Raw genomic sequence first — 24,825 nt, 5'->3', positions numbered from 1 at the left:
TCTTGTAATTAAGAGTATACTGACACTTACAAAATTATATTTGTATGAAATCCCTGAATAAGATAGTAAAAGAATAATAAAATACGTATCTAACAAGTTCCAAAAATCAATAGCATGCTATCAACTGATATCTTGACAATCTATGTTTTTTTAATGAGAAAAAAATTAATAGCACTTGAATGGACTGATAACCTTTTTACTTTAAGAAAAGTCAAGATGATAGTTGTCCAAACTTGAATGGACAGAAACAAAAATAAATAAATAAATAAATAGTCTAAAAGTGATTACGTGGGTGTGGAAGGAAGAGAGAGAAACTAATTTTCTCTCATCTTCTTCCTCTTTGCAAGAACACAGACCAGAAGCATGAAGTCCAGAAAAACCAGAACACATATTAGAAGCATTCATCATCCTTTCTCAAGTTTGAACACAAAAAAATTGAAATTCCCAGACTGCCTAGGCCGCCCAAGGGCCGCTCAGGCCTCCTCGGCACCCGCCTAATCCCTGTCCCGATTTTGCATTAATCCCGGAGTTGGCCACCGCCTAGCGCCTAGGCCGATTTTCAGGACATTGATTTTGACAATATACCAACCAAAATTAACATAAAAAAATAAATAAAAAAGAAACCGGCCATTGGGCATTGAACCCGACGTGAATCGAACACGCAACCTTCTGATCTGGAGTCAGACGCGCTACCATTGCGCCACGGATCCGGTCGTTAACTATCTGCTTTTATACTTATTTATCCCAACAAGAATAATAAGCCCTTGTCCGACGTCGTTTCAGCGATTTCAGTACGCTACTGAAACGGTTTAAAGAGCCTTCCCGCCAGAGCCCAACTGGTTAACAGCTGGAAATCAGCGAGTCGTCTTCTCCAAGAAAACCCATTTCCCCACATTCTTGCAGAGAGAGAGAGAGAGCAACCAACAATGGCCGCAGACCCATCAAAGCTTCAGACCCAGATCGACATCAAGCCTCCTCCGCTTCCATTCCACACTGAATCAGCTCCCGAAACTCTTCAAGAACCCAAGCTCTCCTTCTTCGCCTCCCGCTACCGTCGCACTCGCCGCCGTCGAGCCGACACATGGCTCATATCTCTCTTCGTGATCCTACACATCGTGGCCTTCACGGCGACTATGGTCGTCAACGACTGCTGGCACAAGTCTCGTGGCGACTGCGCCCTCAAAGCCTTTGGCCGGCTGTCGTTTCAGCCACTCTCCGAGAACCCGCTGCTTGGCCCTTCCGCTTCCACGTGAGTGTGATTCTCTCGTTCTTGATTTCAAGCTTTAATTTTTGTTTGGTTTCAAGAGGAGATGAGTTTTCTTGGCGAAATCTTGTGTGGGTTTGGGTGGGTTCTGTCTGTTTGGATGGTTGCTGAGAAAATGTCGCAAATAATTGTTAGGGTTTCTGAGACCATCCATCTTAATCATTTAATTTTCTGTGTTTCTGGGTGTATCGAGGGTTTAATCGGGTTTCCTCTGTTTGGTTGCTGAGAAAATAAAAAAAGCTTTTATCTTTATGCATAATATGCTCCGTTATTTTGAAGTTTCATCAAAGGGTTATACCAAATTATTGTAAACTCTTGGAATTTTCTTACATAACGCGTTTGGTTCTTAAGTTTATGATCAATTGAAGGTTTTTGGGCTGCAAAATCGATGTTTTGCTGATTTTGTGGTCTTAGAATTTGGCCTTACCTATCAAATTATTAAAATAGTGATTCTAAAAGCTGTGCTTGAGAAGTGAGAGGCCTCTATGAACTTGTTTGTAGTCTTTGGTAGAGGGCTTCCTATACCGGTTTCAATCCGTAATTGATAGTGGCATTACAGGCTTGATGAAATGGGAGCTCTTCGACGGACCTTTTTGACAGAGAATCGCCACACATGGCGTCTTTTCACATTTCCATGTCTGCATGCCGGAGCCATCCACCTTGTGATCAACCTTTGCAGTGTCGTTTTTGTTGGAATTCACTTGGAGCAAGAGTTTGGTCCATGTAGATTTTCCTTCACATTTCCATTTGTATACATTAATTTGCAAGATCAATAAGGCTACCTCTTATAATTTTTAGACACTGATATTCCCAATTTGTTTTTCAAACAGTAATGGCAGGGTTAATCTATATACTCTCTGCTTTTGTTGGTACGTTGGTGGCTGCACTCTTTGTTGAGAAACACCCAGCAGTTGGTGCTTCTGGAGCTCTATATGGGTTACTTGGAGCTACACTTGCAGCGCTGATTCAAAACTGGGAAATGTACACCAATAAGGTATCCCACCCTCTGCTTTTCTCATTCAGATTGAGATCTCTTCCTCCTTATCTAATTTAAGCGTGTAATGATTCCTCCTTCATTTTGTTACAGTTCACAGCTCTAGTATCAGTTCTATTTGTCTCCATTGGGAATTTTCTCCTCGGCTTGCTACCTTATGTGGACAACTTTTCGAGCATTGGAGGCTTTATATCAGGGTTCCTACTTGGATCTGTGCTTTTATCCAGTCCTAAGGTCAGAGAACTGGCTCAAGAGAAAGGAGGCCTCCTTGATTATGATCTCAAAAGTTCTATCAAGTTGAGGATGAGGCTGAAGCTGGACAGACCAGTTTATAGGAGTTTGGCTTTTGTTCTCTTTGGTGTTATGTGAGCGGTTCTCCTGTTTATGGAAAATTCCGTACATTGTTGTTACTTGTCATTTTAAATTTGGCATGAGTTTTATAAGAGGAGCTTTGCCATGTGATCTGCAGGCTGGCTGGATGTCTTGTTGCAGTTCTGCAAGGCATTGACCTGAATCAGTACTGCAGGTGGTGCCGGCATTTTGATTGTATCCCTTTCAAAGGATGGAGCTGCAGGGACATGGAAACTTTTTGTGAGGTATGTATTTATCTGATCCTAGCACCTTAACATGTATATTCCTGATTTTAGCATTCTAAAATTAGATTAGATGAAAAATAAATTAGCATAAGAAGAGACACTACATTTCAATTTTATGCACTAGTTTCTTTCTTCACAATGCTAATAAGGAGTAAAGCTTGCTGAGAGTGAGAAACAGTACATATAAAGCTTGCCGTGTAAAGACACTGAGACACTGCATTTCAATTTTATTCACTGGTTTCTGGAGAAGAATCTCGGTCCACTCTAGGATTAATAAGGAGTAAAGCTTGCCGAGAGTGAGAAACGATACATATAAATTTCAGTTACAGTGTTTAATAGTCATTGAGCATCAAATCACCCTGATCAGAAAGCACTACACAGGGGGATTCTTACAGTACAAAATTAATCATCTAAAGAGACTGATAGGGAAAGATCAGAATTCTAATTGCGTAAAAAAAACATGGGAAAATAATGTTTTTGTCTTGTTTGTCAGCTTGGGAAGATAATGGACATTATGAATTCCGTTGGTAACTGATACACTATGCTACATTAGTGCAATGCAGCACATATGATGAGAATAGTGTTAGATGCTAGAACAATTTTCTCGTCAGGATGGATAATTATCCCATACTAATTTTCCGGTTATATTCACTTGAGTTTCTTACATTTTATGATGGACTAGCTTGCCTGTTTCATTCACATTTTAGCATAATGAGTAGTACCTTAATTATAACTTCTTCCTCCTAGTAACTCACTTCCTGTGCACTCAAGTGGCATTAACATTTTTCCATTTGAAAGTTACTCGTCCTCCTCGTCACTCACTTCAAATGCAGTCAAACGAGTTCTAATTTGAATTCCTTATGATTGACCTTGAATGCTGCAGACCATGGTGAGCAATGAACAGCTGACTTTGACCTGTATGAGCAATGGGAACTTCAGGGTTCTTCCATACACAAACGTCTCTCAAGATCGGGTGAATGACTTGTGCAGTGTGATATGCTCATAGAAATTGTCGGTCTTGGTGACTATTGCAACAGCATGGAGAGAGAGACAAATTCCTAGCATCAATACTGGGTTGATAGCTGCCCGGTTGTATCTACGCAACATTTTTTTTCTTCCTGTTTTTTCCATTGTTTGCATATCCCTCTAATTTTGGAAGTATAGAAGAGAAAGGTCAATGGCCTCTCACTTTTGCAGTGCAAAATTTGCAGAAAAACTGGGTTGGCGTGAGGCATAACATTTTGTATAGATATAATCTCTCGTGGATACATCGGAGTGAAATAACATTTTGTACATGTTCTTGAGCTGATATATGATCATTCAAATCTTATTGTGGAAATTAATGTGCTCTACTAGTTGTTCAACTTGCGATTTTGAAGGTTGTGTTACGACTCTATAAATTACTCAATGCAGACGGAGAATTTTGAATTTAAGCTTTGAAGTTTAACTTGATAAATTGAGTGCTACTACTTTGGATAAATTCAATTGAAAAGCACTGTAAAACTGCATTGGTTTGTTCCCCTGGGGTCACCCAATATATGGACAGAATTGCTCATATTTATGAATTGTTCGGGTCAAATTTAACAAGTAGCGCCCGTGGCCTAATGGATAAGGCATCTGACTTCTAATCAGGCGATTGTGGGTTCGAGTCCCACCGGGCGTGCTCTCTCTCCTATTTTATTTCATTTTATTTTAAATCTGAATATTTCGATGTAAGGCCAAGTGCCCATCAGCAATATTCTCATAAAATGGAAAGGAGAAAACGTTTTCACTTGTCCTTACCAGAGTGGAAGATGGATGAGCTGGGGAGACAGCTTCAACACATAAAAATGGAGCTAGGGTTTTGGAGCTTCAGTGAGAGTAAGAGGCACATCCCTCTTACAAGGGAAAAAAAACAGACGACTACAACGTGAGAAAAAAAATGACTACGCATGAAAGTGTTTCTTTTAATTTTAAATGAAACCATCAATCTGCTAAACTAAGCCCCCATTTATTTCATTTCATCTAAAAAATATTCCCTCTCTCACATCCAATTGAATGCAACTATCTGCTTGCTATACTTTTTTTTTTGTTAATACCAAAGAAGTACATGAAGGAAGAGAATAACTTACATGACGCAAGTACATTGACACAGTAGCGTCACATGACTATAAAATTAAGACATGTACACATGTCATATAAGTCATTCTCTCGTGAAAAAGTTACTGATACGAGAAACATGCATTTAATTCCACAGTACAAAGCTCATCTCATTTATAAACCCAACAACTAACAAGTGTCCTCCTCCTCCTCCTCCTCCGGAGCCAAGGTGGCTGCTGCTGCCGCCGGGAACCAAAACAAAAATCCGACCCACAATTCTTTCTTTTTAATTATTTTTTTGGGCAGAGATGCAACTCCTTTTGCGGCTCTAAGACTATGCAGTTGCCGCCCCTTACAGTTATATTCACAGCCTTTTCACAGTGCTAGCAAGCCGCAATGATTTAAAGGTTTCACCTTTTAGGTTTAGCCACCACAAAGTTTACACCATTCAAGGCAAATGATTTCTGCCGGAGATTCTACACTACCGCGTTGTATTTAATGTTGTGTTAAATAAATGAGTGAAATTTAGAGAAATATATCATATACCTTCATAATCTTCACCCACTTCGTTTATGTTCAACTTAAATTCATAGGATATTATAGCCACATCCTATTTCTACACACCATTTTTCTCTATCTGCACATCTTGTTTATTTTTATCTCTTAGTTCTTTTTTGTTTAATTCAATTATACAGTAAAGAATAAACACGTGTGTATTAATTCCCCAGTATTTTTGGGGTCTAGACCTTTCCCAAATGCAATATGCTTATTGGGTTATAACCCTTTTATCATTTTTGTGTTGCAATTAACCGGATTGGACACCATAGGATTAGGTATCCTCTCTGTGACGATCCTGGGGATCCTCCAATCACATCCGGTCAGTTTTTGTCAGATATTGTTTATTTTCAATTTTAAATAAAAAAATTTACAATGATTTCTGACCGCACGATATGCTATGAATGAATGTGATTAGAGGATTTCCAGGATCCTCACAAAGAAGATCAGGCGAGTATCCTCTTGGAGTAGTGGCAAGTAGGAGAATATATTGCCAAAGCTAGCAATAGAAATATTATTGCGGTTTTTTTTATATTTTATTTTATTTTATTTTTTTAAGAAACGATATTATCTTTACCAAAAGGGTGGGAAAATAGGCTAAGACCATCTCCAAACCTGGGCTAAAAGCCAAATTACCCCCCCCAAACACTCTCCAACCCATGTTAAAATTTTAGGCTAAATGCCAAATATTATTTCTAGGCCAAATACCCCCCAGTTTTCCTCCCGGGCTAAATGCCAAATGTTTATCGGAATTTAAATTTTTTTAGATTAAAATGTTCATAAAATTAATTTACAATAATCTACATATTTATTTAAAAAAAAAAATTGATTTAAGAAAAAAATTAGCCTAAGTTCATTCTTTAATAATTCCGGGCTAAAATTTTAGGGCAGAAGGGTTGGAACAGAAAAGATGTTTCTGGGCTAAAAGCCAAATTTTCTGGGCTAAAACATTTGGCTTTTAGCCCAAGGGTTGGAGATGGTCTAAGCCTCACAATAGACTACTAATAATGTAATTCAAATTCGTTTTTGATAAGAATCGAACCTAAGACATCTCACTTACAAGTAAAAAGAAATATCACTAAACTGTACTCCATAATACTAAATATTATTGCAGCTTTTGTATTAACTATTTGGAATGAAAACTTTAAAGTTTTCATATCATATTACATAATTTTTCTTCTATGTTATGTAACATTGAGTGATCATAAAATTAAAGTTAAATTTTGCATATAGGAAATTTAATAAATTTTTACAACGTTTAAATCTTGTATAAAGCCTGTACATGTACCATTGTAGCCCGAACCCAAATTTTGGCTCAAAGTTAAAGTTCTACCAAGTGACTTTAGAATACATTACAAAATCATCCAAAATAACAGCGGATATTAGACCATTCCATTTGTACGTATCTATCTCCAAAAGCTCCATCTAAATTCATCCATAAGTAGCCCACAAAAGAAGTTAAACAAAGCATGCAGTGGTATAATGCCTGTGGGCGGCCTTAAAGCACACAAAGGCTACAAAGTTACCACTCCTCTCTCTCTCTCTCTATTTGTGTGATCGATTGCCAGCTAATCTTTGCCAATAATGATTTTAAAGAGAGAAATTCGTTTGAAAAGTAAAATTTGAAAGATACTTTGACTAAGGAAACATGTTTTTAGGTGCCTATATTGCACACATAACACATGACATTTGAATGAAAAGTAACATCGATTACAAATTCTAAGAAGCTTACTTAATATTGCATTGTTCCAACCTCATGTTTGGTTCCTCCTGAATCTAGAAACATAAAGCATCGCCAGCATTTGTCATCTAAACAAAGTCTATATATGCACAGATAGTCTAAGGACCCAGAGAACTGAATTCAACTTAATAGGATTTGAGGGAGATCTTAAAATTGTTCTCCTCCAGTGTGGCTCACTGACTCACATTGTTGATCACGTCTTTCACAGTGTGAGTGTATGATTGGACCACCACTGGGGGCAACAAAGACATATGAGGCCAATAATGGATATTGAGTTATAACACACGTCCAACCAACTTCATTCTGCCTGTGAAAATATCCAGAGACACACAAAACACTAGTAGTATGCAACTATCAAGTTAAACAACAAGAAGGTCCAAAAAAATTAAATTGCCAGAAAATAAAACCACCATGTATATTAAGCTAACAATCACTATTAAAACCGAGTCTCATCCTCATAAGAAACATGATAGAAGGGGTGGTTAGTAAATTTACCACATTTCCCATGATCAATTACTTTCAAATGCAAAAATCGTCATGGGGACTCAATATTGCAATAGTACAATGAGTTGGCTAGCTAAGGCACTCATTGAATGGCCAGATCTGTCAAAGTCTTATGTGCTTGGCATCTCTACAAGTGTAATGCTAATTTACCATTGAGAGGTTTCGACCATTGAATTGGCACCACGTCGCATGCAGCTCCCACTCATGCACATCGTGATATAGTAATAGAACCCTTCACGGAATCGCTTGTTCTATACGAAAATAATGCATATATACTACGGAAACTAGGGTTTTCAAGGCAGAGACTTTTTTAGGTCACTCTAGTTATAAATGTAAAGCCTATACAAAGCGCTATATAAAAATATTGCTTTAGGAAAGTCGATGGTTTTCAAACTTTCACCTTGGCTGCAAAATAATATAAGGCTCGTCCTCCTTTTAGGGTATGGAAAGAGAGAGAGACATGTGTTTGAAAGGAACCCTATAGTGCGAGGGAATCCTGAAGTAGGTTCTGCCTAGTTTGATGCCAAAAAGTAAAGAAAGATTTATGGCTAACTAATAGCCTTGTAAACATGTTACTTAGTACTACGGTCTAATGATTTTTTTTTCACTTATAAATGATTGAGGTCTTAGGTTTGATTTTTGCGAAAAACAAATTTGAACTACAGTATTGTTAGCTCAATGTGAAGCTTACCTAGTCTCCCACCTCTTTAACCCTTGGGCTAAAACCTAAGATTTTTAATCTAGAAACAGTTTTTCTCTTCCAACCCTTATGAGTTAAATTTTGGGCCCAAGATTATTAAATAATGAATTTAGGATAAATTTTTTTCTTAAATTAACTTTTAAAAAAAACCAAAAATATGTAGACTATCCTAATTTAATTTATGAACATTTTAACCTAAAAATATTTAGATTCCGATAAATATTGAAAAATCACCAAACCGACACCATGAAACTCGTGGAACACTACAAAAGAATATGAAATACATAAAATAATTTTTTTTATTACTTTAGCCGTTTGATTTAAATTTGGACAATAAGATATTTTTTTTACCGTTGGATTTGATCAAATTAGATCTTAACTGTTAGATTCAATAAATTTATAAATATAAAACTAAAAAAAATATACATATATGGGGGGCTAACTCCACTAACATAGGGGGGAATTCTGGGCTAAATTTGTCCTAGAAATGAGTTTTGAGTTTTAACTCATATTTGCCCCAAGGGTTAGAGCAACTTGGGTTAAGTTTAGAACTTAAAATTTGAGTTTTACTCTAAGGATTGGAGTAGTTATTAGTGTAAATAATGGCATTTGTTAAAAAAAAAAAAAAAACTTGTAAACCTCTAGTCAAAAAAGGGTTGATGGGTTTTTAATATTCTATAAATCCAAAGTGAGAAGAAGGGGGGTTTGGATTTTATTTTAGGCTCTTTACTTGGCCCCTTTCTTCAATATCTATCATCATTTTGAAGAATCCTACTAGTTTATTTCCATAAAAAGGATAACTAGTTGACTCTCTCTCCATCTCTCACATAGGCTTGCACTCAAGCCCAAAGAGGTGCAATGTGTAAAGGGACGAAGTGAGTTGTGTTGGTGTGTTAAACGTGTAAAGGTTAATTTTTCTATGGGGGCTATTTGTGCTCCATCGATGCGCCAAGGAAAAAAAAAACCGCCATTAGAGATGAAAATAACATTATTGCAGCGACAGAAAACAATTATATCTATGTATTTTGATGTGCATTTGATTTCCACCTATCTTCCTTCCTCCAAACAACCAACAATTTAACCCACTAACGCTCTCATTCATAAAAAAAAATTAAAAATAAAATAAAAATAAGATTAGAATAGATTCATATTTCGTTTTCTCTAACGCAACAAAAAAAAAAAAAAAGCTTTTATTAAAGTAAAGAAAATAAGGAAACCAACCAATGTCGCTGGTTCAAGATCGACTTCAATTCTCAACAAAAAAGAAACCCATAGATATCGTAAGATTCCATCAACATGATTTTTTCGGTTGATTTCATCCACATGATTGAGAATTTTCTGAATCCTAGCACCTAAGTCAATTGAAAAGAAAGATTTGGTGCTCGATATTAAAATACATGGACAGATAATGTAGCTACTCCAAGATCTTCAAGAATAATAATACATTGTATTGGGTACAAGTATACTTGCAACAATAACAACAATGATAAGCGATCCCATTAACTTCACTTAAAATAATCGATTTAACAAGGATTCCTTTTATAACCATGTATGATTTATCTTTTTTTTTTTTTTTTTTTTTTTTTTTTAAGAATGACAACTGGTTATAAGTGACGGTTATCCATCCTTTCCAGATTTGAAGAGGTTATAAAAAATTTTACCCTGCCTATGGCTACAATCAAGTAGACTCATCAGCTCGGAACATCAAACTCGAGACCTCCCACAATCAAGCAGCTTTTGATTATTGTCAACCACACCATATAAAAAACATGACTTCTTGTTTTGATGTATAGAAAATAGTACAATATGTATATTCCGGTTAACAGTCCCTATTGAGATACGAAACTTTCACTAATTGTAATTAATTAATTACATAATATACAGTATAAAACAATCACGGAAATGAATCTGGAGTCATTCGGTTGTATTTGGGCACTCACTGCCATGTGTCACGCAAACACAGCTGATGCTTTAACCTAGCTTTAGCTAATTAACTTTGCCCCTTTTTACCAAATGAGGCAGTGATTTGCCAGTGTCGGCGATAAGTGGAGCATCTTTGCTGCTCAAAGATCGTACTTAATGCACTTCCCAGCCTTTTTTAGCTTGAACTGTTTATGCTTCAAGTTTAATCTCAGTTGATTATAATTTATAACTATGCACCACAAGAAAGAGAGATTTTTCGACGTGCTCAGAACACAAAATAATACACCTCGTGCTATTATACAAGTGACAGAATAGTTGTGTTAAAAAATTAATAATTTGAAAAACAAAACTTTCTTCCACTTATATAATGACACATATTATATCACCCATGTTCCGGGTGCAATGAAAAATTTATTAGGGGGACAAAAGCGCAGATCAAATGGTAAATGGAGGTTAAGGTTTGGCAAAAAGAAATGGTAAATGAGGTTAGGGTTTGAATGGAAATTACATAACCTACTGTGTCATATATCCTAAACTATACCCTTATCAGTAAATATCGTAATTCAATAGCTGAAAATAATTTTATATTTTGGCGTAAGTCGATGGAAACAAAAAAAAAAAAGTTTTCTTACTTATAGATTCAATAGTTAAAACTATTTTTTTAAGCTACATTGATTAAGGGGAGGAAGAGGGTTTAAACCCGAGACTCTATAGGTTGAAGATGCAAAATTGAAAAGAAAAACCCTAATCACCAAGCTCATTATTCGCAATGTCAATTTTGATAGCATGTGTTACGGATATTTTCATACTTTCTTAATTGTAAATTATTCGTAGGATTTGATTGTCGACTCTACACAGCTAATTAAGTTGCTTTAAAATGACAATGTATCTTTTGAGATGAAAGAAAAATGGATCATACCATCTTTAAAATGGAAGCAAACTAATTGTGCATCTAATAGCTCTAGCTAGGGTTCATTTGTTGGTTGTTAGACTCTAATCCAACGGCTAATAGATCAATATACTTAATAAGGATTGTTGTGGAATGTAAGTGCGATTAGGGTTTAGTTATAAGCTATAACTTGGACTCCAAGTAAGGTATATAATGCGGTTATAATTGGAGAATACGGGTTCTTGATACTATCCTATTTGGATTGAGATTTGGTAGATTATATCCTTGTACAATAAGGGATCCTAGTGTATGATTATGGGAATGTGCACTAGGGTTGTAGTAGTATAAATACCAAAGGAAGGTCCCTGCATACACCACCGAAACATATACTTAGAGAACTCCCCATAGGTTCAAGTAATACGGTCGTGATGAGTGTGCAGAAGGTGTTGGAAATTATATATTATAGTATAAAATATTGTAATATATAATTTTAATAATTGAATGAAAAATAGTGTTAACCAATTTCTTAGAAAGGTTATATTGTTTAGATGTATTCTCTTGATAAGTGATGTATACTTATAGATGAAAAGTTACATCTCCTTAACAAGAAGTACTTGGGTTCTATATAAACTCATGAAACCATTATCATTAAGATATAGAAAAATTAGAGTTAATTTGTACTCTTTTGAGAAATAGGGTTTCCCCACTTTATTTCTCTCATTCTTAGTCAAATTCCGAGTCGTGTCTTGAGAGTACGGAATATATAAAGTTCGCCAGAGTCCAAAGATTAAAGTGCTTTGACTTCGGATTATAGATTGTTGAATCCTGGGAGATGGACGCCTATTGAACTACAAGCACAAGAGTAGGGGCGAAATTCTATCTTTAGGACATTGCATTTATGCAAGCCTCAATCTCCAAGTATGTCAGTTATTCTAACTTTTACTCTAGTTGTTTATATTAATCTCATATATAATTGATGTTGTGAATTTCTTTATGATTCTTATCATTGGAATTATATTGTTAATTTTCATATTTTCTATTATTACTCCAACAGAAGGCCCTCCTTGTAGATCAAGGTGTTCAAGAGTACTTGTTGCAATTTTCAATGCTTGCTATGCTAGGGTGATGTCTTCGCAAGGTTAGTACATTTTTTACTTGCATGAACGTTTAAGTCTAACAATTGGTATCATAGCCAATGTTTATGTAGTTAAAATCCATAAGAGAACTAACATACATGAAATCATGCATGCAATATGAATGAACTGAAATTTCTTCAAGTTTTGATTTTGGTTTCTTTCCCGATGCTATATTTAATGCTTGCATGCATACGTATATATACAAAGTTTGAGAGATATTATCCCTGCACATGTATGTGAATCTCGATTGAATATAAAACTAAGTAATATATACATATAAGACTGCAAACAAGTGCCATGACTGCTTCTTGTATCATGCTTGTATTCACAAAAACTCTAAAATTGTCTACCATGCATAACTGATTTTGGCCTATTAAAACTCAGAAATTGTTTGCTTCAGAAGTCTTGATTGTTAAGAATGTATAATGATCGAAAGTTTTAAGGTTCATAGCATGTTGAAATTTATAACATGATCAATGTTTTTTGAGATGTAATTGAATGAATGAGACACAAACAAACTCGTTTCAATCATTCAAGAACTGCTAAAAATTCAAGGTTTAATTGATCATCTTATATCAGTAGCCATAATAATGATGTTATATCTCCAAATAAAGGTGTGACTAATCTACATTAGTTCGGTTACTGATAGCTCAGTGAAAATGTACAAGATGCATAAGATGTGAAAGTTAATTGCCAAACAAAGGTGGATGGCCTTACCATTACTTATGCAACTTATATGTTTTGCACTACTACTGATTAACCTTGAAAAATCAAACAATGATTGAGTTGTTTTAGCTATGCAGAATACAAAGGCTTGAATACTTATTTTGTTTGAAAATATTTTAGTAATTAACTCCCTGAATTCAATTCAAACACTCAATGGAACCAACTATAAGAAGTGGAGGCAAGATATTGTAATAACACTAGAGCTCATGGATTTCAATTTAGCTCTAAGAAAGAATGAACCAGCCAAGCCTGATGATGATGCAACTGCAAAAAAGAAGAATGAATATGAAAGATGGGTTAAGGCTAACAGAATGGCGTTGTTGGTAATCAAAAGATCAATGTCTGATCTGGTTTGAGGGGTAATCACTGAGTCAGACAATGCTAAGGCATACCTTGACTCCATAGAAGCAAAGTTCAAGGAATCCGAGAAGGTTGAAACTGGAACACTAATGAACACCTTTATAACCACTAAGTACCTTGGTGGTGATGTGAGAGAGCATATTCTCTCAATGTTTGATGCAGCTGCAAAACTTAATGCACTTAACATTAAGATAGATGATCCTTTTCTAGTTCATCTCACCCTAAATTCCTTATCCCCTGAGTACTCTCAGTTGAAGAGTACTTACATAGCTCAGAAACAAAAATGGGACCTCAACGAGCTGATTGCCATATGTGTGCATGAAGAGAAAAATATTCGACAAGATAAGGGGAAGAAACAAGTCAATGCAGTGTAGAATGTCAACCTTGCAAATCCTCCCAATGAGAAAGACAAACCTCCACAAAAAAACGATAAAAGGGTTGCGAGAAGGGTCAATAGGGGCAATAACCATCTGACAGTTCATAAAGGTGTTGGAATAAAATGTTTCTTTTGCAAAAAGGTGGGACATTTGAAAAAGGAGTGCACTAGTTATAAACATTGGAAGGAAAACAAAGAAAGTAAGAAAAACGAAGGTATGGTGCATAAAATTTCAGTTTGTTTTGAATTGAATTTGGTTGAGATGTCTTATGATACCTGGTTGCTTGACACTGGTGCTACAATTCATGTAACAAACTCATTGCAGCGGTACATTGGTAAGAGGGTGCCAAACAAGGATGAGGTGTCAGTTTTCATGGGCAATGGAGCTAGAGTTGTAGTGGAGTTCATTGGAGTAGTTAGGCTTGAATTATTATTATTATTATTATTATTATTTTGCTAGATTTGGTTGATGTTACTTATATACCTTCCATGAGAAGGAATTTAGTCTCAGTTAGTAGGCTTGTTAAATCAAAGTTTAAGTTTGATATTAATCAGTAATTCGAAGCTACCTACTTTTCTTTGGGGAGACAATCAAAACTGCAAATTACTTGCTAAATAGGGTCCCTAGCAAGTTTGTCCCCAAGACACCCTTCGAGTTGTGGACTAATAGAAAACTAGTGCTAAATCACTTGAGAATTTGGGGATATACTGCATAAGCAAGAGCATACAATCCAATGGAGAAGAAGAACAATCACATGCTTTTTTATAGGGTATCCATAAAGAACTAAGGGTTACCGGTTTTATTGCCCCAATTATACTTCGAGATTCATTGAAACTGGGAGAGCCAATTTCATTGAAGAAGTTAATGATGATCAATGGGAGGAAAATCTTGACTGGAATGAAAAGATCACAGCAATGCAAAAAGAAACCCTAGCTGATGTTGTGAAAGATGAAGTTGTTGTACCAATTCCAGTGCAAAATGAGCAAGTTGCAAAACCAACATAAGCTACTTAATAAGAAGAAATAATTGTAGAAGAACATGTGCAGTTGAACAACACATCAACCATTCAAGAGGAGCACATTGAGCATGTGCAAATGGAAACCAGAAGATCCACTCTTATAAGAAAGCCAACAATCTCAGATGACTTCCTTGTGTATCTGTAAGAAGTTGAGTTTAGTAGTCAAGAAGAAGATCCATTAAACTTCAAGGCAGCAATTGAGAGTCTCAATAATGCACATTGGCAAGAAGCTATGCAATCAGAATTGGATTCCATGAATAAAAACAAAGTGTGGGAGTTGGTTGAGCTTCCACAAAGATGTAAACCAATAAGCTCCAATGGGTTTACATGACCAAGAGAGACTCAGTATTGGTTTGGTACTGAGGTGCTTTTATAAAAAATGGGTATAAAAAAAAGCTAAGCTCAAAAAAATGTTTGGTAAATACTTAAATACAGCTTATTTTCACAGTTTTTGGTGAAAAAAAAAACTGAAAACGTGAAGTAGCAAAAATGAGCTTATTCTCACAGCACAACAAAAACAGTGTTTTTTTCTTCAAAGCACAGCAATACCAAACTAGCCCTCAAAGGGTGATATTGAAACATACCAAGCAGACTCGTAGCAAAGGGTTATACTCAGCAAGAAGGGGTTTATTATAATGAAACATTCTATCTAGTATCTACAAAAGACTATTTTAGAGTGAGCATGGTACTAGTGGCTCACTTCGATCTACTTTTGCATCAAATGGACGTTACGACTGCATTCTTGAATGGAAATCCTAAAGAAGAGATCTACATGAAGCAACTAAAGGTTTTCATTTAAGAAGGGAAAGATAATTTGGTATGTAAACTTAACAGGTCCATTTATGGATTGAAACAGGCCTCGAGATAGTGGAATTTGAAGTTTGATGAGGTTGTTTCATCACATGGTTTTGAAGAAAGCCCTAGTGATGAGTGTGTTTACATGAAAAGGAATGGAAACCGTTTTATTTTTCTCATTCTTTACATAGATGACATATTATTAGCATGCAATAATGCATCATTGCTAAGTGACACCAAGAAATTTCTGTCCAAACACTTTAAGATGAAAGGTATGGGAGAGGCAACTTTTATTCTTGGTATTCAGATCACAAGGGATCGAAGTAAAGGACTACTTGGTTTATCACAAAGAGCATACATTGAAAAGGTTCAATATGGAAGACTCGAATGGCTGTGATGTTCCCATGACAAAGGGAGAAAAGCTCAGTAAGGATCAGTGCCTTAAGACTGAGTTTGAGAGGAAAGAAATGGCTAGCAAGCCTTATGCTTCTCTTGTTAGAAGTCTTATGTATGAACAGGTATGTACCAGACCTGATATTGCATATGCCATTAGCATATTGGGAAGGTTTCAGTCTAACCATGGTAATGCACACTAGATAGCTGCTAAGAAAGTTTTAAGATACTTGCAGAGAACAAAAGAGTATTAGAGACTCGAACTAGTAGGCTATAATGACTCAGATTTTGCAGGCTACCTTGATTAACTTAAGTTAACTTCAGTTATATATTCATGTTGGCAAATGGGGTAGTGTCATGGAAGAGTGTGAAACAAGATACTGTTGCCACTTCTACCATGCAAGCTGAGTTTGTAGCTTGCTATGAAGCTACATCACAAGCTATATGGCTGAGAAATTTCATCAGTAGTCTCGAGATTATGGATTTAATAGCAAAGCCTGTTCAGATTTGGTGTGATAATAAAGATGTTGTCTTTTATTCTAAGAATAATGAAAGGTCCCATAAAACTAAGCACTTGAACACCAAGTATGCGTTGACAAGGAAGAAAGTAAAGTCTGGAGAGATCGAGGTTGATTACATTGACACTCATGCAATGCTTGCTAATCCTCTCACTAAGGTATTACCAAATGCAGCTTTTCATAAGCATGCACTCAATATGTGAGTGATTGCAACCTTATATTTGTTGAACTAGTGGGAGTAATGATAATTTGTAGTTTAATTATGCATGTTAGTTATTATCGTGACAGTTAGTATTGAGTTTGGTTTTATGTTTAGCTAGTCGCTGCACTTGGTTGAATTGAAGGTTTAATAAAATGATGTTATTTCAGTAATTCATACATTGTTTCAATATAGTTTTAGTTCATGTTTGCTGTTGGAAATAGGTTGCTAAAGGTTATAAACAACTGATGTGTTTTTCGATGAAACAATGTAGCAGCAAAAGGTTATTAGTTGCATTTGGTTGTGTTGTGAGATTGCTTGGCATGTGAACTGAGTTTTTTTCATGAAATTATGTATGAGCTATTCTTGTAGATTGAAAATTTCACCAAAAGCATTAAATACTAAGATATAAGACTGATTGGACCTGGAAGTGATGAAGTCAATGCTTTTGACTCAGGGTTTTGTAACTCACTTCTATACCAAGTCTGTGATTGATTACTTCATGTAAGTGAGAACCTTATTTATTGATTATAAGAGCTCATGAAGACTTGTCTAAGTTCATAGTCTTCGACAGTTCTGAATGAGTCATCTCTAATCCAAAGGCTAATAGGTCAATATAGTTAATAAGGATTGTTATGGAGTGTAAGTGCAATTAAGGTTTAGTTATAAGCTATAACTTGGACTCCAAGTAAGGTATATAATCCGGTTATAATTGGAGAATAAGGGCTCTTGATACCATCCTATTTGGATTGAGATTTGGTAGATTATATCCTTGTACAATAAGGGATCCTGGTGTATGATTATGAGAATGTGCACTATGGTTGTAGTAGTATAAATACCAAGGGAAGGTCCCTGCATACACCACCGAAACATATACTTAGAGAACTCCCCATAGGTTTGAGTAACACGATCGTGGTGAGTGTGCAGAAGGCCCTCCTTACAGATCAAGGTGTTCAAGAATACTTGTTGCAGTTTCCAATGCTTGCTGTACTAGGATGATGTCTTCGCAAGGTTAATACATTGGTGTTTTACTTGCATGAACATTTAAGTCTAACATCATCAAGCAAAATCTTCAAAACTTGAACTTGAATTCCTACTGAAATGCACCGAGATAGTTCTTCAATGATAAAAATGTCAATCTTTCCTTATAAACCTAATGATTTCGAAGAACACAAAAAAATTTCTAAATAACTTTCATTTTCAATGAAGAAAAAAAAAACTCTTCTTCAATTGACATCTTGTACACTGTTTCGTCACACATTCGCACTCACAAAATTTTTTTTCTCGAAGGATAATATTTTGAAGGGATATGTGCATTCTCCATTAAGGGATGCAAAAATTATCATTTCTCGAACATCTTCGAAACTTCAGTGAAGATTTAGGTTTAAATTTGGTAAAACAAGATTGTGAAAATCGTTAAACCTTAAGATATAAATTGTTCAAGAGGCTGAATAAATAATTATTGGTATATGACATTGAAGGAAAATTCTTAGCTAGCTAAGTCAATAATAATCAATAGGAGGATGGATGTCCAAATCACTATGCTAAATGTTGATGGTGAGTTCCAAAAAATGGAGATTGGATCATTAGAGGACATACTTGGAGATAGTAAAGTAGAGATTTGCTTGAATACTTTGTTCTTCAACCAAAGTTTACGTAATCAATAATTTAAATGCAGAGTTCGACAACAGTACATTGTCAAAACTTTCTCGATACAACTTTTCTGATGCCAACTATTTTTCTTTCCCTATTTAGGGTTTCTATTGTGTCCTAATTTGAATTAAAATAAAACAATCATTCGACTCATTCCTTTGTTTCGTTCATGGTTGAGAGAGGGGGCTCTGGACCATCATCAAGTTGTGTCCATCTAAAGCCCATTTTAGAAGAAAATGAAACATTCTTCAATAGAGACTTTTATTGGTAATTATCATGATGGGGATGAAAAGGATGTTGGACAAATCTAGCCATCAATTGCATTACTTTCACCTCAAGTGATGGACGTACATGAGGTGTTAAACCTCTTTCATTCACTGTAATATATATATATATATATATATATTAATAGTTTTGATCTAGTTCATTTGAACCTTGTTGATGCACAAAATTAATAGGACTTTGGAACAATGTATAAAGTGTCAATTTGTGCATTCACAAAGTTGCTCCGATCATCTAGTAAGGATATATGTAAAGAGATAGATATAAAGAAGCAAACATAAGATATACATGGTTCAGTCTAAGTTGGGCTACGTCTATGGAGGTGGAGAAATTCTCATTAATAATGAAAAGTTTGCACAATGCAAATGTTCAAGCATAATCATCATCAGTGAGTTCTAATGACGAGCTTAAGTACAATAATTGCATTAGAGATTAATTGTAGGAGAATGGTCTCTTTTTATAGTTGAGGGGAGTCTACAGCTTCCATTCACGGTTGATGTGGGACTTTAGGAGTTTTATTTTGATGTTGACACGTGTTGGCGTTGTAATTGGCCTCCTGGTTGGAGAGAAACTCTTGTACTTTGGCAGGGATGTCTCAACATGAATCATTAAGTGGGTTCTTAAAGGTATAAAGTTGATAGGTACTCGGTAGTTTCAGAATTAGTGCAGTTTGGTACCAACCAACCAGCAATGAAGTTGGTTGTAGAAAAAAGATCTTAACCAGGACAATTCACCACTTGCAATTTTCGTTATACTTTCCAAGAGAGAGTTTATCTTTCACCATTAATAATCAAACAACCCTTCACCCACCCACCGGATCCTAAATCCACAGCTACCCAATTTCACTTGGCAAAATTTGGATTCTTGGAAGTCCTTTCGTTTGCTTGGCAAAAATGGGAACTCCTTACATCCAACATTGAACAAAATTCCAAACCAAAGAATTAGGGTTATTGTCTCGTGCCAGTGGTATACTGTCACTATGTTGCTCCATACCATTATACTATTGACATGAGACATCACAATAACTGTCCAGCGAAAATTACTCTTCTTCTTTGGGGTTCTTGTTGGATTCAAAATATGAGTTTTTGAATTTTTTTGCAAAAGAAAGAGGACTAGTTATCTTCTTTCTTTATGCACTCCCTAGTAGAACAACTGGTTCAGTTGTCAATACAAGCCTATATGGAGAGATTTTTTTGTGTGCCAAGAACATAGAATGATACACTACATCATTATACAAATGGAAGGACATTTGAGAAATAAAACTTCTCTCAAACTATATAATGACATATGATATACCACTCTATGCGCATGAAAAATTTCTCCATATGGGATGAGATTCAGTAGGTGAACAGCTCAATTATTACAGTTCACCAAGAAAAGAAGTAAAAAAAAAAAAAGATCCCTTTTTCATTGAATATTTTAACCATCAAACTGAGAGTTTCTGAGAGAAAAATAAATTTGGACAATCAAATTTTTGGTAGTCAGTCACAGGCTGGGGCTCCTTGCCCCCAAGTACAGTACTGAATGAGATATTACATGTGTACTAGGATAATTAAAGTTTTAACTTGTTGAGTTTGTTAGCCAAGCTCAAAGTTCATACTGTGATTCATTAACCAAATAAATTTTGAATTGAGGAACACTCTTGAATTTCATTTAGAATGTCTTCTGCAATGCTTGTATTCATTCTTAAAATTATAATAAAATCATTATCAACGCTTGAAACAATGTCAAACCAAATGAAAACGATTAAAACAATGTCATGCCAATTGGTACTAGAATTGTAAATGCTTGTTGGTTTTTAAGTATCTATAGTATTTTTCTAAAACAAAATATTGGGGACTAATGTGTATTGCTCTGAAAAAAATTAGGATGTCAAACCATCATCTTTTTTTACTAAGATTATTTAAAAAAACAAAAACCGAGACATCTTTGGTTATGATTCAAAGGGACAATCTCTGATACATCTTTGATTACGATTCTAATGAACAATCTCAACTAAATATCAAATGTTAGAATATGCCAATGGTAAATTATGACTCATCCATTATGCAGTGTAGTTTAATTCCGCACTTGTTGTATAAAAAAGTTAGGTTAAGAAGAATGGATGGGTAAGATATGGCCACCACCACTTAAATCACTGGTCCTAACTCTTAAATAAGCTTCTTTTTCTTCTTCTTCCTACTCACTTTCCAATGAAATCTCAAAAGACCAACATCCTCTTAAGAGTTAAGATCACGTCATATTTTCCAAAAAACCACGAGCACCCAACGAGACTAAAATAAAATCAACACTAAAATGTCACATACCCCAACATAAATTAGATTTCCTGGTCCCCCCCCCCCCTCCCTCCTCACATCAAGAAACTAAGACCCCCATAAATAAACAAATAAATAAAATAAATAATTGATAATTTATTAAACCAAAGAGAATTAAATAATTGATAATGCTTGTCAAGCAATAAACAAACATACACATAAACCTCTCTTACCTTTAAACATGTTTATAGCCTTAGATTATTGTCTTAAAACCAACTTAATCATTCATATAACCCCATTGAGTGGACTGCAGCAAAATTTTGGGACCCATGGAGTTGATCATTTCGCACTTTTATTTACTTTCTCCGCCGTTAGATGGGTCCTAAGGAGTACCATTAAACGGCTAGGATTAAATTATTGGGTCATGTATTGATATTCAATTCAAGTTGCAGGCATAATTCATGAAGAAGCATCATCCATTTTGTCCCCAAAGGAAAAATTAATTACCAATATAAACTATTTAATAAAAGAAATGTTCTCTCAGCCGCCCATGATCAAGTGATACATACCTCACTCACCGTTAGTTTGATCTCAAGATTGGAGAATAAATAGATGTATTTTTAATTTTTCAATTTCAATTCTCGATATTAAATTCAAATCTAAATAACCATAAATCATTAGTCATTAGGAGTTATTTGGTGAGCTAGATGAGATTGAGCCTTAAAAATGAGATTGGATTGACATGGTCATGTAAGAAAAGACTTGTAACCCATGTTTAATGATAGGTTAGATAACACACTCTATTGTGGATTCATAACTCATCATATCTGATCATGTCTACCTCACATTTGACATAATAAACAAAAGACTAGACTTAAATTTATTTTAATTAGTCACGACCTATCCCGATTAGCCCACCAAATAGGCCCGAAGTGACTAAGAGAACGAGACACTTTGAAGACAAGATATTAAAAGGGAAATGTGGCCTAAAAAGAGGGATTATTGCATGGTTGGTATTGGTAAGAATGTTTACAAATTACAAGACAAATTACACATACAAGGAACCTCATCATTCCATTTATTGAAAAAAATAAACAAAACAAGAAAAATAAATCTAGGAAATACAAAAACCCACAAATTTCAATAGAGTAGAGGGGGAAATAAGGAGCCAAGTCAGTAGCTCGAGGAAGGAAATGAGGAAAGAAGAAGCCAAAGAGCACTCAAATCAAAAGAATAATATTGAAACCAAAAGAGAATTAGAAGAGGAACGAGAACAAGTAGAAACTCAGTCAATCCAGTCAAACACTTTACAAACCAATAAACTCAAATCCAAAACATTAAAAAAATAAAATATCATACAATTCCAACTAGAATTTTGTAAACATACCCACTTGCATTTGTACCCCTCCCTCTCTCCCTCTCTCTCTCTCTCTCTCTCTCTCTCTCTCTCTCTACCAATTTCTCTCTCTACCCCCCACCCTACATCTATAAAATTGTAAGAGAGAAAAGTAAGAAATTGGAAGGGAGCTGGCTCATGAAAATTTCATGTTCTGTTTCTTGTATAAGTATACCTCTCCTCTGCTAATTAGCTAATGACCCAAAACATCTCTCTCTCTCTCTCTCTCTCTCTCTCTCTCATTCAGAAGAAGCACACACAGACAGTCTGTTTCCTTTTTGGGTATTTTTTGAGGCTTCTATTTTGTTTTGTTTCATAAATCTTATGTCTTTATAATTAATTTTCACACATCGTTTCATCCCATCCCATTAAACAATGAAAATGGCATATTACCATTCATCCTTTCCCCTCTATAGGAAACACCCATCATTGCTCCCAACAATCGTTTTCAACCTTAGAAACCTGAGCTGCTTCTTCTTCTCCTCCTAAAGATATTCCCTCCTCATAATCCCATTCCTCTCTCTCTCCTCTCTCTCTCTCATCCGTTTAAATAGCACCCTCTTTTTTTTTAATCCCACACAAAATATTTCAAGCTTTCTACACAAGCAAAACAAAAGATATTTGAAAAGAAATTGAAAAGGAGAGGAAGATTAAAAATGGATCCTTCGTCCACCAACTCTGTCAATGGCTTCTATTCGTTTCTGACTCGAGGGATCGACGATCTCGAAAGGGTCTATCTTTCGAACAACTTCATGTCAATCCAATTCCTCCAAAGGGCTCTTTCCCTTATTCGATCTTTCCACTCCCAGCTGACCCTTCTCGTCCAGAAGCTCCACTTGCCCGTCGGGGACAAGTGGCTCGACGAGTACATGGACGAAAGCTCCAAGCTTTGGGAAGCCTGCCATGTCCTTAAGTCCGCCGTCTCCGCTATGGAGAATTACTACACTTCCGGCCTCAACATCACCTCCACCCTCGACTCCCACCGCCATCTCACTCCCCAGCTCTCTCGCCAGGTGGGTTTTTCAATTTGATCACAAATTCTCAATCTTTAACTTGCTTGATACGTTTGACTGATTCGTTGTGGTATTTCGTCGAACAGGTGGTGCGCGCGATTTCTGGGTGTCGGCGAGAGGCGTTCGGATTGGAGGAGGAGAACAGGGGGCTGATGGAAACGAGAATCCAGCCGCTGTCGCTCAAATTCGACGAAAGGGTCTCCATCGAATCGAAGCTCAATGGGTTCAATGGGTTCAGGGGAGTCCTGTACGCAATGAGGAACGTGAGCTCGCTGCTACTCATGATCTTGCTGTACGGACTGGTGTTCTGCTTGCCGGAGGAGGAGTCGAGCTTCTGCAGGGGAGGGTACAACGAGGGGTGCATGATCTTAGGATCATCGTTCATGATATCGACGGCGAGGCTGCAGCAGAGGGTGGCGGCGGAGATCGGGCAGATCAGAGAGAGGCCGGGGGTTCTGATGTGGGAGTTCAGGAGGTCGAAGGGGGCGATGGAGGAGCTGAGGGGGGAGCTGGAGAGGGGGGGCCCACAGGGGGTGGTGGAGTGGGAGGTTGACGGCGGCGGGATTAGGGAGGGAGTGGACAACTTGAAAGCGTGTTTTGGGGTGCTGAGATCTGGTGCGGAGAATATTGCGAGCCAACTTGATGATTTCATTGATGAAATTGTTGAGGGGAGGAAGAAGCTTTTGGACTTTTGCAGTCATAGGTGAAAAATAAAAAAGTAAAACAATATTACAGAGTAGAGAGAGAGGTAATTAGTTATTGGGTTTTATTTGTACCTTTTTAACCCTTCTTCTTACTTCTGTTTGTATTTTTTATTACCACCTTTCTTTTCTCTCGCGCATTCTCCAACTTTGTTCTAGTAGTTACTAGTTATCCGTAATTTAGACTTGACGTAGCGTTGACTCATCGACAGGTAGTTACTGGTTATCATGGTTGAATCCATGAAGAGGGGTTTTATTTATTTATTTTTTTTTTAAGCTACAAAACAGCTCAAATTTAAAAATAAAATAAATAAATAATGCAATTATGGGTGCAAGATCTTCCAAGTTGATTTAAAAAAAAAACACAAATGTAGAAGAAAAAGTAAAAGTAAAAAAAGGGTTGGGTGAACAAAGATAGGAAAAAAATGGAATGGAAGCTTCTTGTTACTCTATCTTTACACTTGGTGGCACAATCAAAATCCTCCATTAATTTATTAACTTCTTCAAAATATTTAATTTATTAATGAACTAATATTTAATTATCTTGGATTTGGATAATTTTTTTATTTTAATTAAGCAACAATCTAATCCAGATTACGAAAACAAAAATTCGCACATATGCACTAACAACTGCTTTGCTTAGTTTGGATACGACTATGGTTACCATCAAGTACAATTTGATTACGACCAAGTCTGCGCTACCAAAGTGTTGGTTATGATTATTCTTATTTTGAAAAGGTTTTCCTCTTGCCTCTAAT

General features: G+C 36.0%; 3 protein-coding genes and 2 non-coding genes across 5 annotated transcripts; 4 read left to right on the top strand and 1 right to left on the bottom strand.

Annotated features, from left to right (window-relative positions):
* Positions 1–638: 638 nt before the first annotated feature.
* Positions 639–710, bottom strand: TRNAW-CCA (transfer RNA tryptophan (anticodon CCA)). The gene has a single exon. It is a non-coding gene; the product is annotated as a tRNA-Trp (tRNA).
* Positions 711–805: 95 nt separating this feature from the next.
* On the top strand, positions 806–4,193 carry LOC103421298 (inactive RHOMBOID-like protein 8). Its single transcript, XM_008359325.4, has 6 exons — positions 806–1,249; positions 1,824–1,987; positions 2,095–2,258; positions 2,352–2,623; positions 2,728–2,854; positions 3,738–4,193. Exons 1-6 carry the CDS (start codon positions 927–929, stop codon positions 3,858–3,860), a joined length of 1,173 nt encoding a protein of 390 aa, XP_008357547.3. The 5' UTR covers positions 806–926; the 3' UTR covers positions 3,861–4,193.
* A 251-nt stretch (positions 4,194–4,444) lies between these two features.
* Positions 4,445–4,517, top strand: TRNAR-UCU (transfer RNA arginine (anticodon UCU)). Its single transcript has one exon. It is a non-coding gene; the product is annotated as a tRNA-Arg (tRNA).
* Positions 4,518–13,313: 8,796 nt separating this feature from the next.
* On the top strand, positions 13,314–13,841 carry LOC139198093 (uncharacterized). The gene is made up of 2 exons (XM_070826351.1): positions 13,314–13,430; positions 13,494–13,841. Exons 1-2 carry the CDS (start codon positions 13,314–13,316, stop codon positions 13,839–13,841), a joined length of 465 nt encoding a protein of 154 aa, XP_070682452.1.
* Positions 13,842–22,481: 8,640 nt separating this feature from the next.
* On the top strand, positions 22,482–24,207 carry LOC103441615 (uncharacterized). Its single transcript, XM_029107134.2, has 2 exons — positions 22,482–23,366; positions 23,453–24,207. Exons 1-2 carry the CDS (start codon positions 23,010–23,012, stop codon positions 24,071–24,073), a joined length of 978 nt encoding a protein of 325 aa, XP_028962967.2. The 5' UTR covers positions 22,482–23,009; the 3' UTR covers positions 24,074–24,207.
* The last annotated feature ends 618 nt before the right edge of the window (positions 24,208–24,825 follow it).

The sequence above is a fragment of the Malus domestica genome, chromosome 08, assembly GCF_042453785.1.
Source record: "Malus domestica chromosome 08, GDT2T_hap1".
NCBI lineage: Eukaryota > Viridiplantae > Streptophyta > Magnoliopsida > Rosales > Rosaceae > Malus > Malus domestica.
Note: the sequence above shows the minus strand (reverse complement) of the source record. Positions and strands in the feature narration are given on the sequence as shown.

Bases quoted from the DNA above. Each gene is read 5' to 3' on its own strand.
- LOC103441615 (XM_029107134.2), top strand. From the start codon at position 23,010: ATGGATCCTTCGTCCACCAACTCTGTCAATGGCTTCTATTCGTTTCTG. The intron at 23,367-23,452 runs GTGGGTTTTTCA...TTCGTCGAACAG, and splicing joins CTCCCCAGCTCTCTCGCCAG to GTGGTGCGCGCGATTTCTGG.
- LOC139198093 (XM_070826351.1), top strand. From the start codon at position 13,314: ATGGATTTCAATTTAGCTCTAAGAAAGAATGAACCAGCCAAGCCTGAT. The intron at 13,431-13,493 runs GTAATCAAAAGA...GACAATGCTAAG, and splicing joins CTAACAGAATGGCGTTGTTG to GCATACCTTGACTCCATAGA.
- LOC103421298 (XM_008359325.4), top strand. From the start codon at position 927: ATGGCCGCAGACCCATCAAAGCTTCAGACCCAGATCGACATCAAGCCT. The intron at 1,250-1,823 runs GTGAGTGTGATT...GTGGCATTACAG, and splicing joins CTTGGCCCTTCCGCTTCCAC to GCTTGATGAAATGGGAGCTC. The intron at 2,855-3,737 runs GTATGTATTTAT...TGAATGCTGCAG, and splicing joins ACATGGAAACTTTTTGTGAG to ACCATGGTGAGCAATGAACA.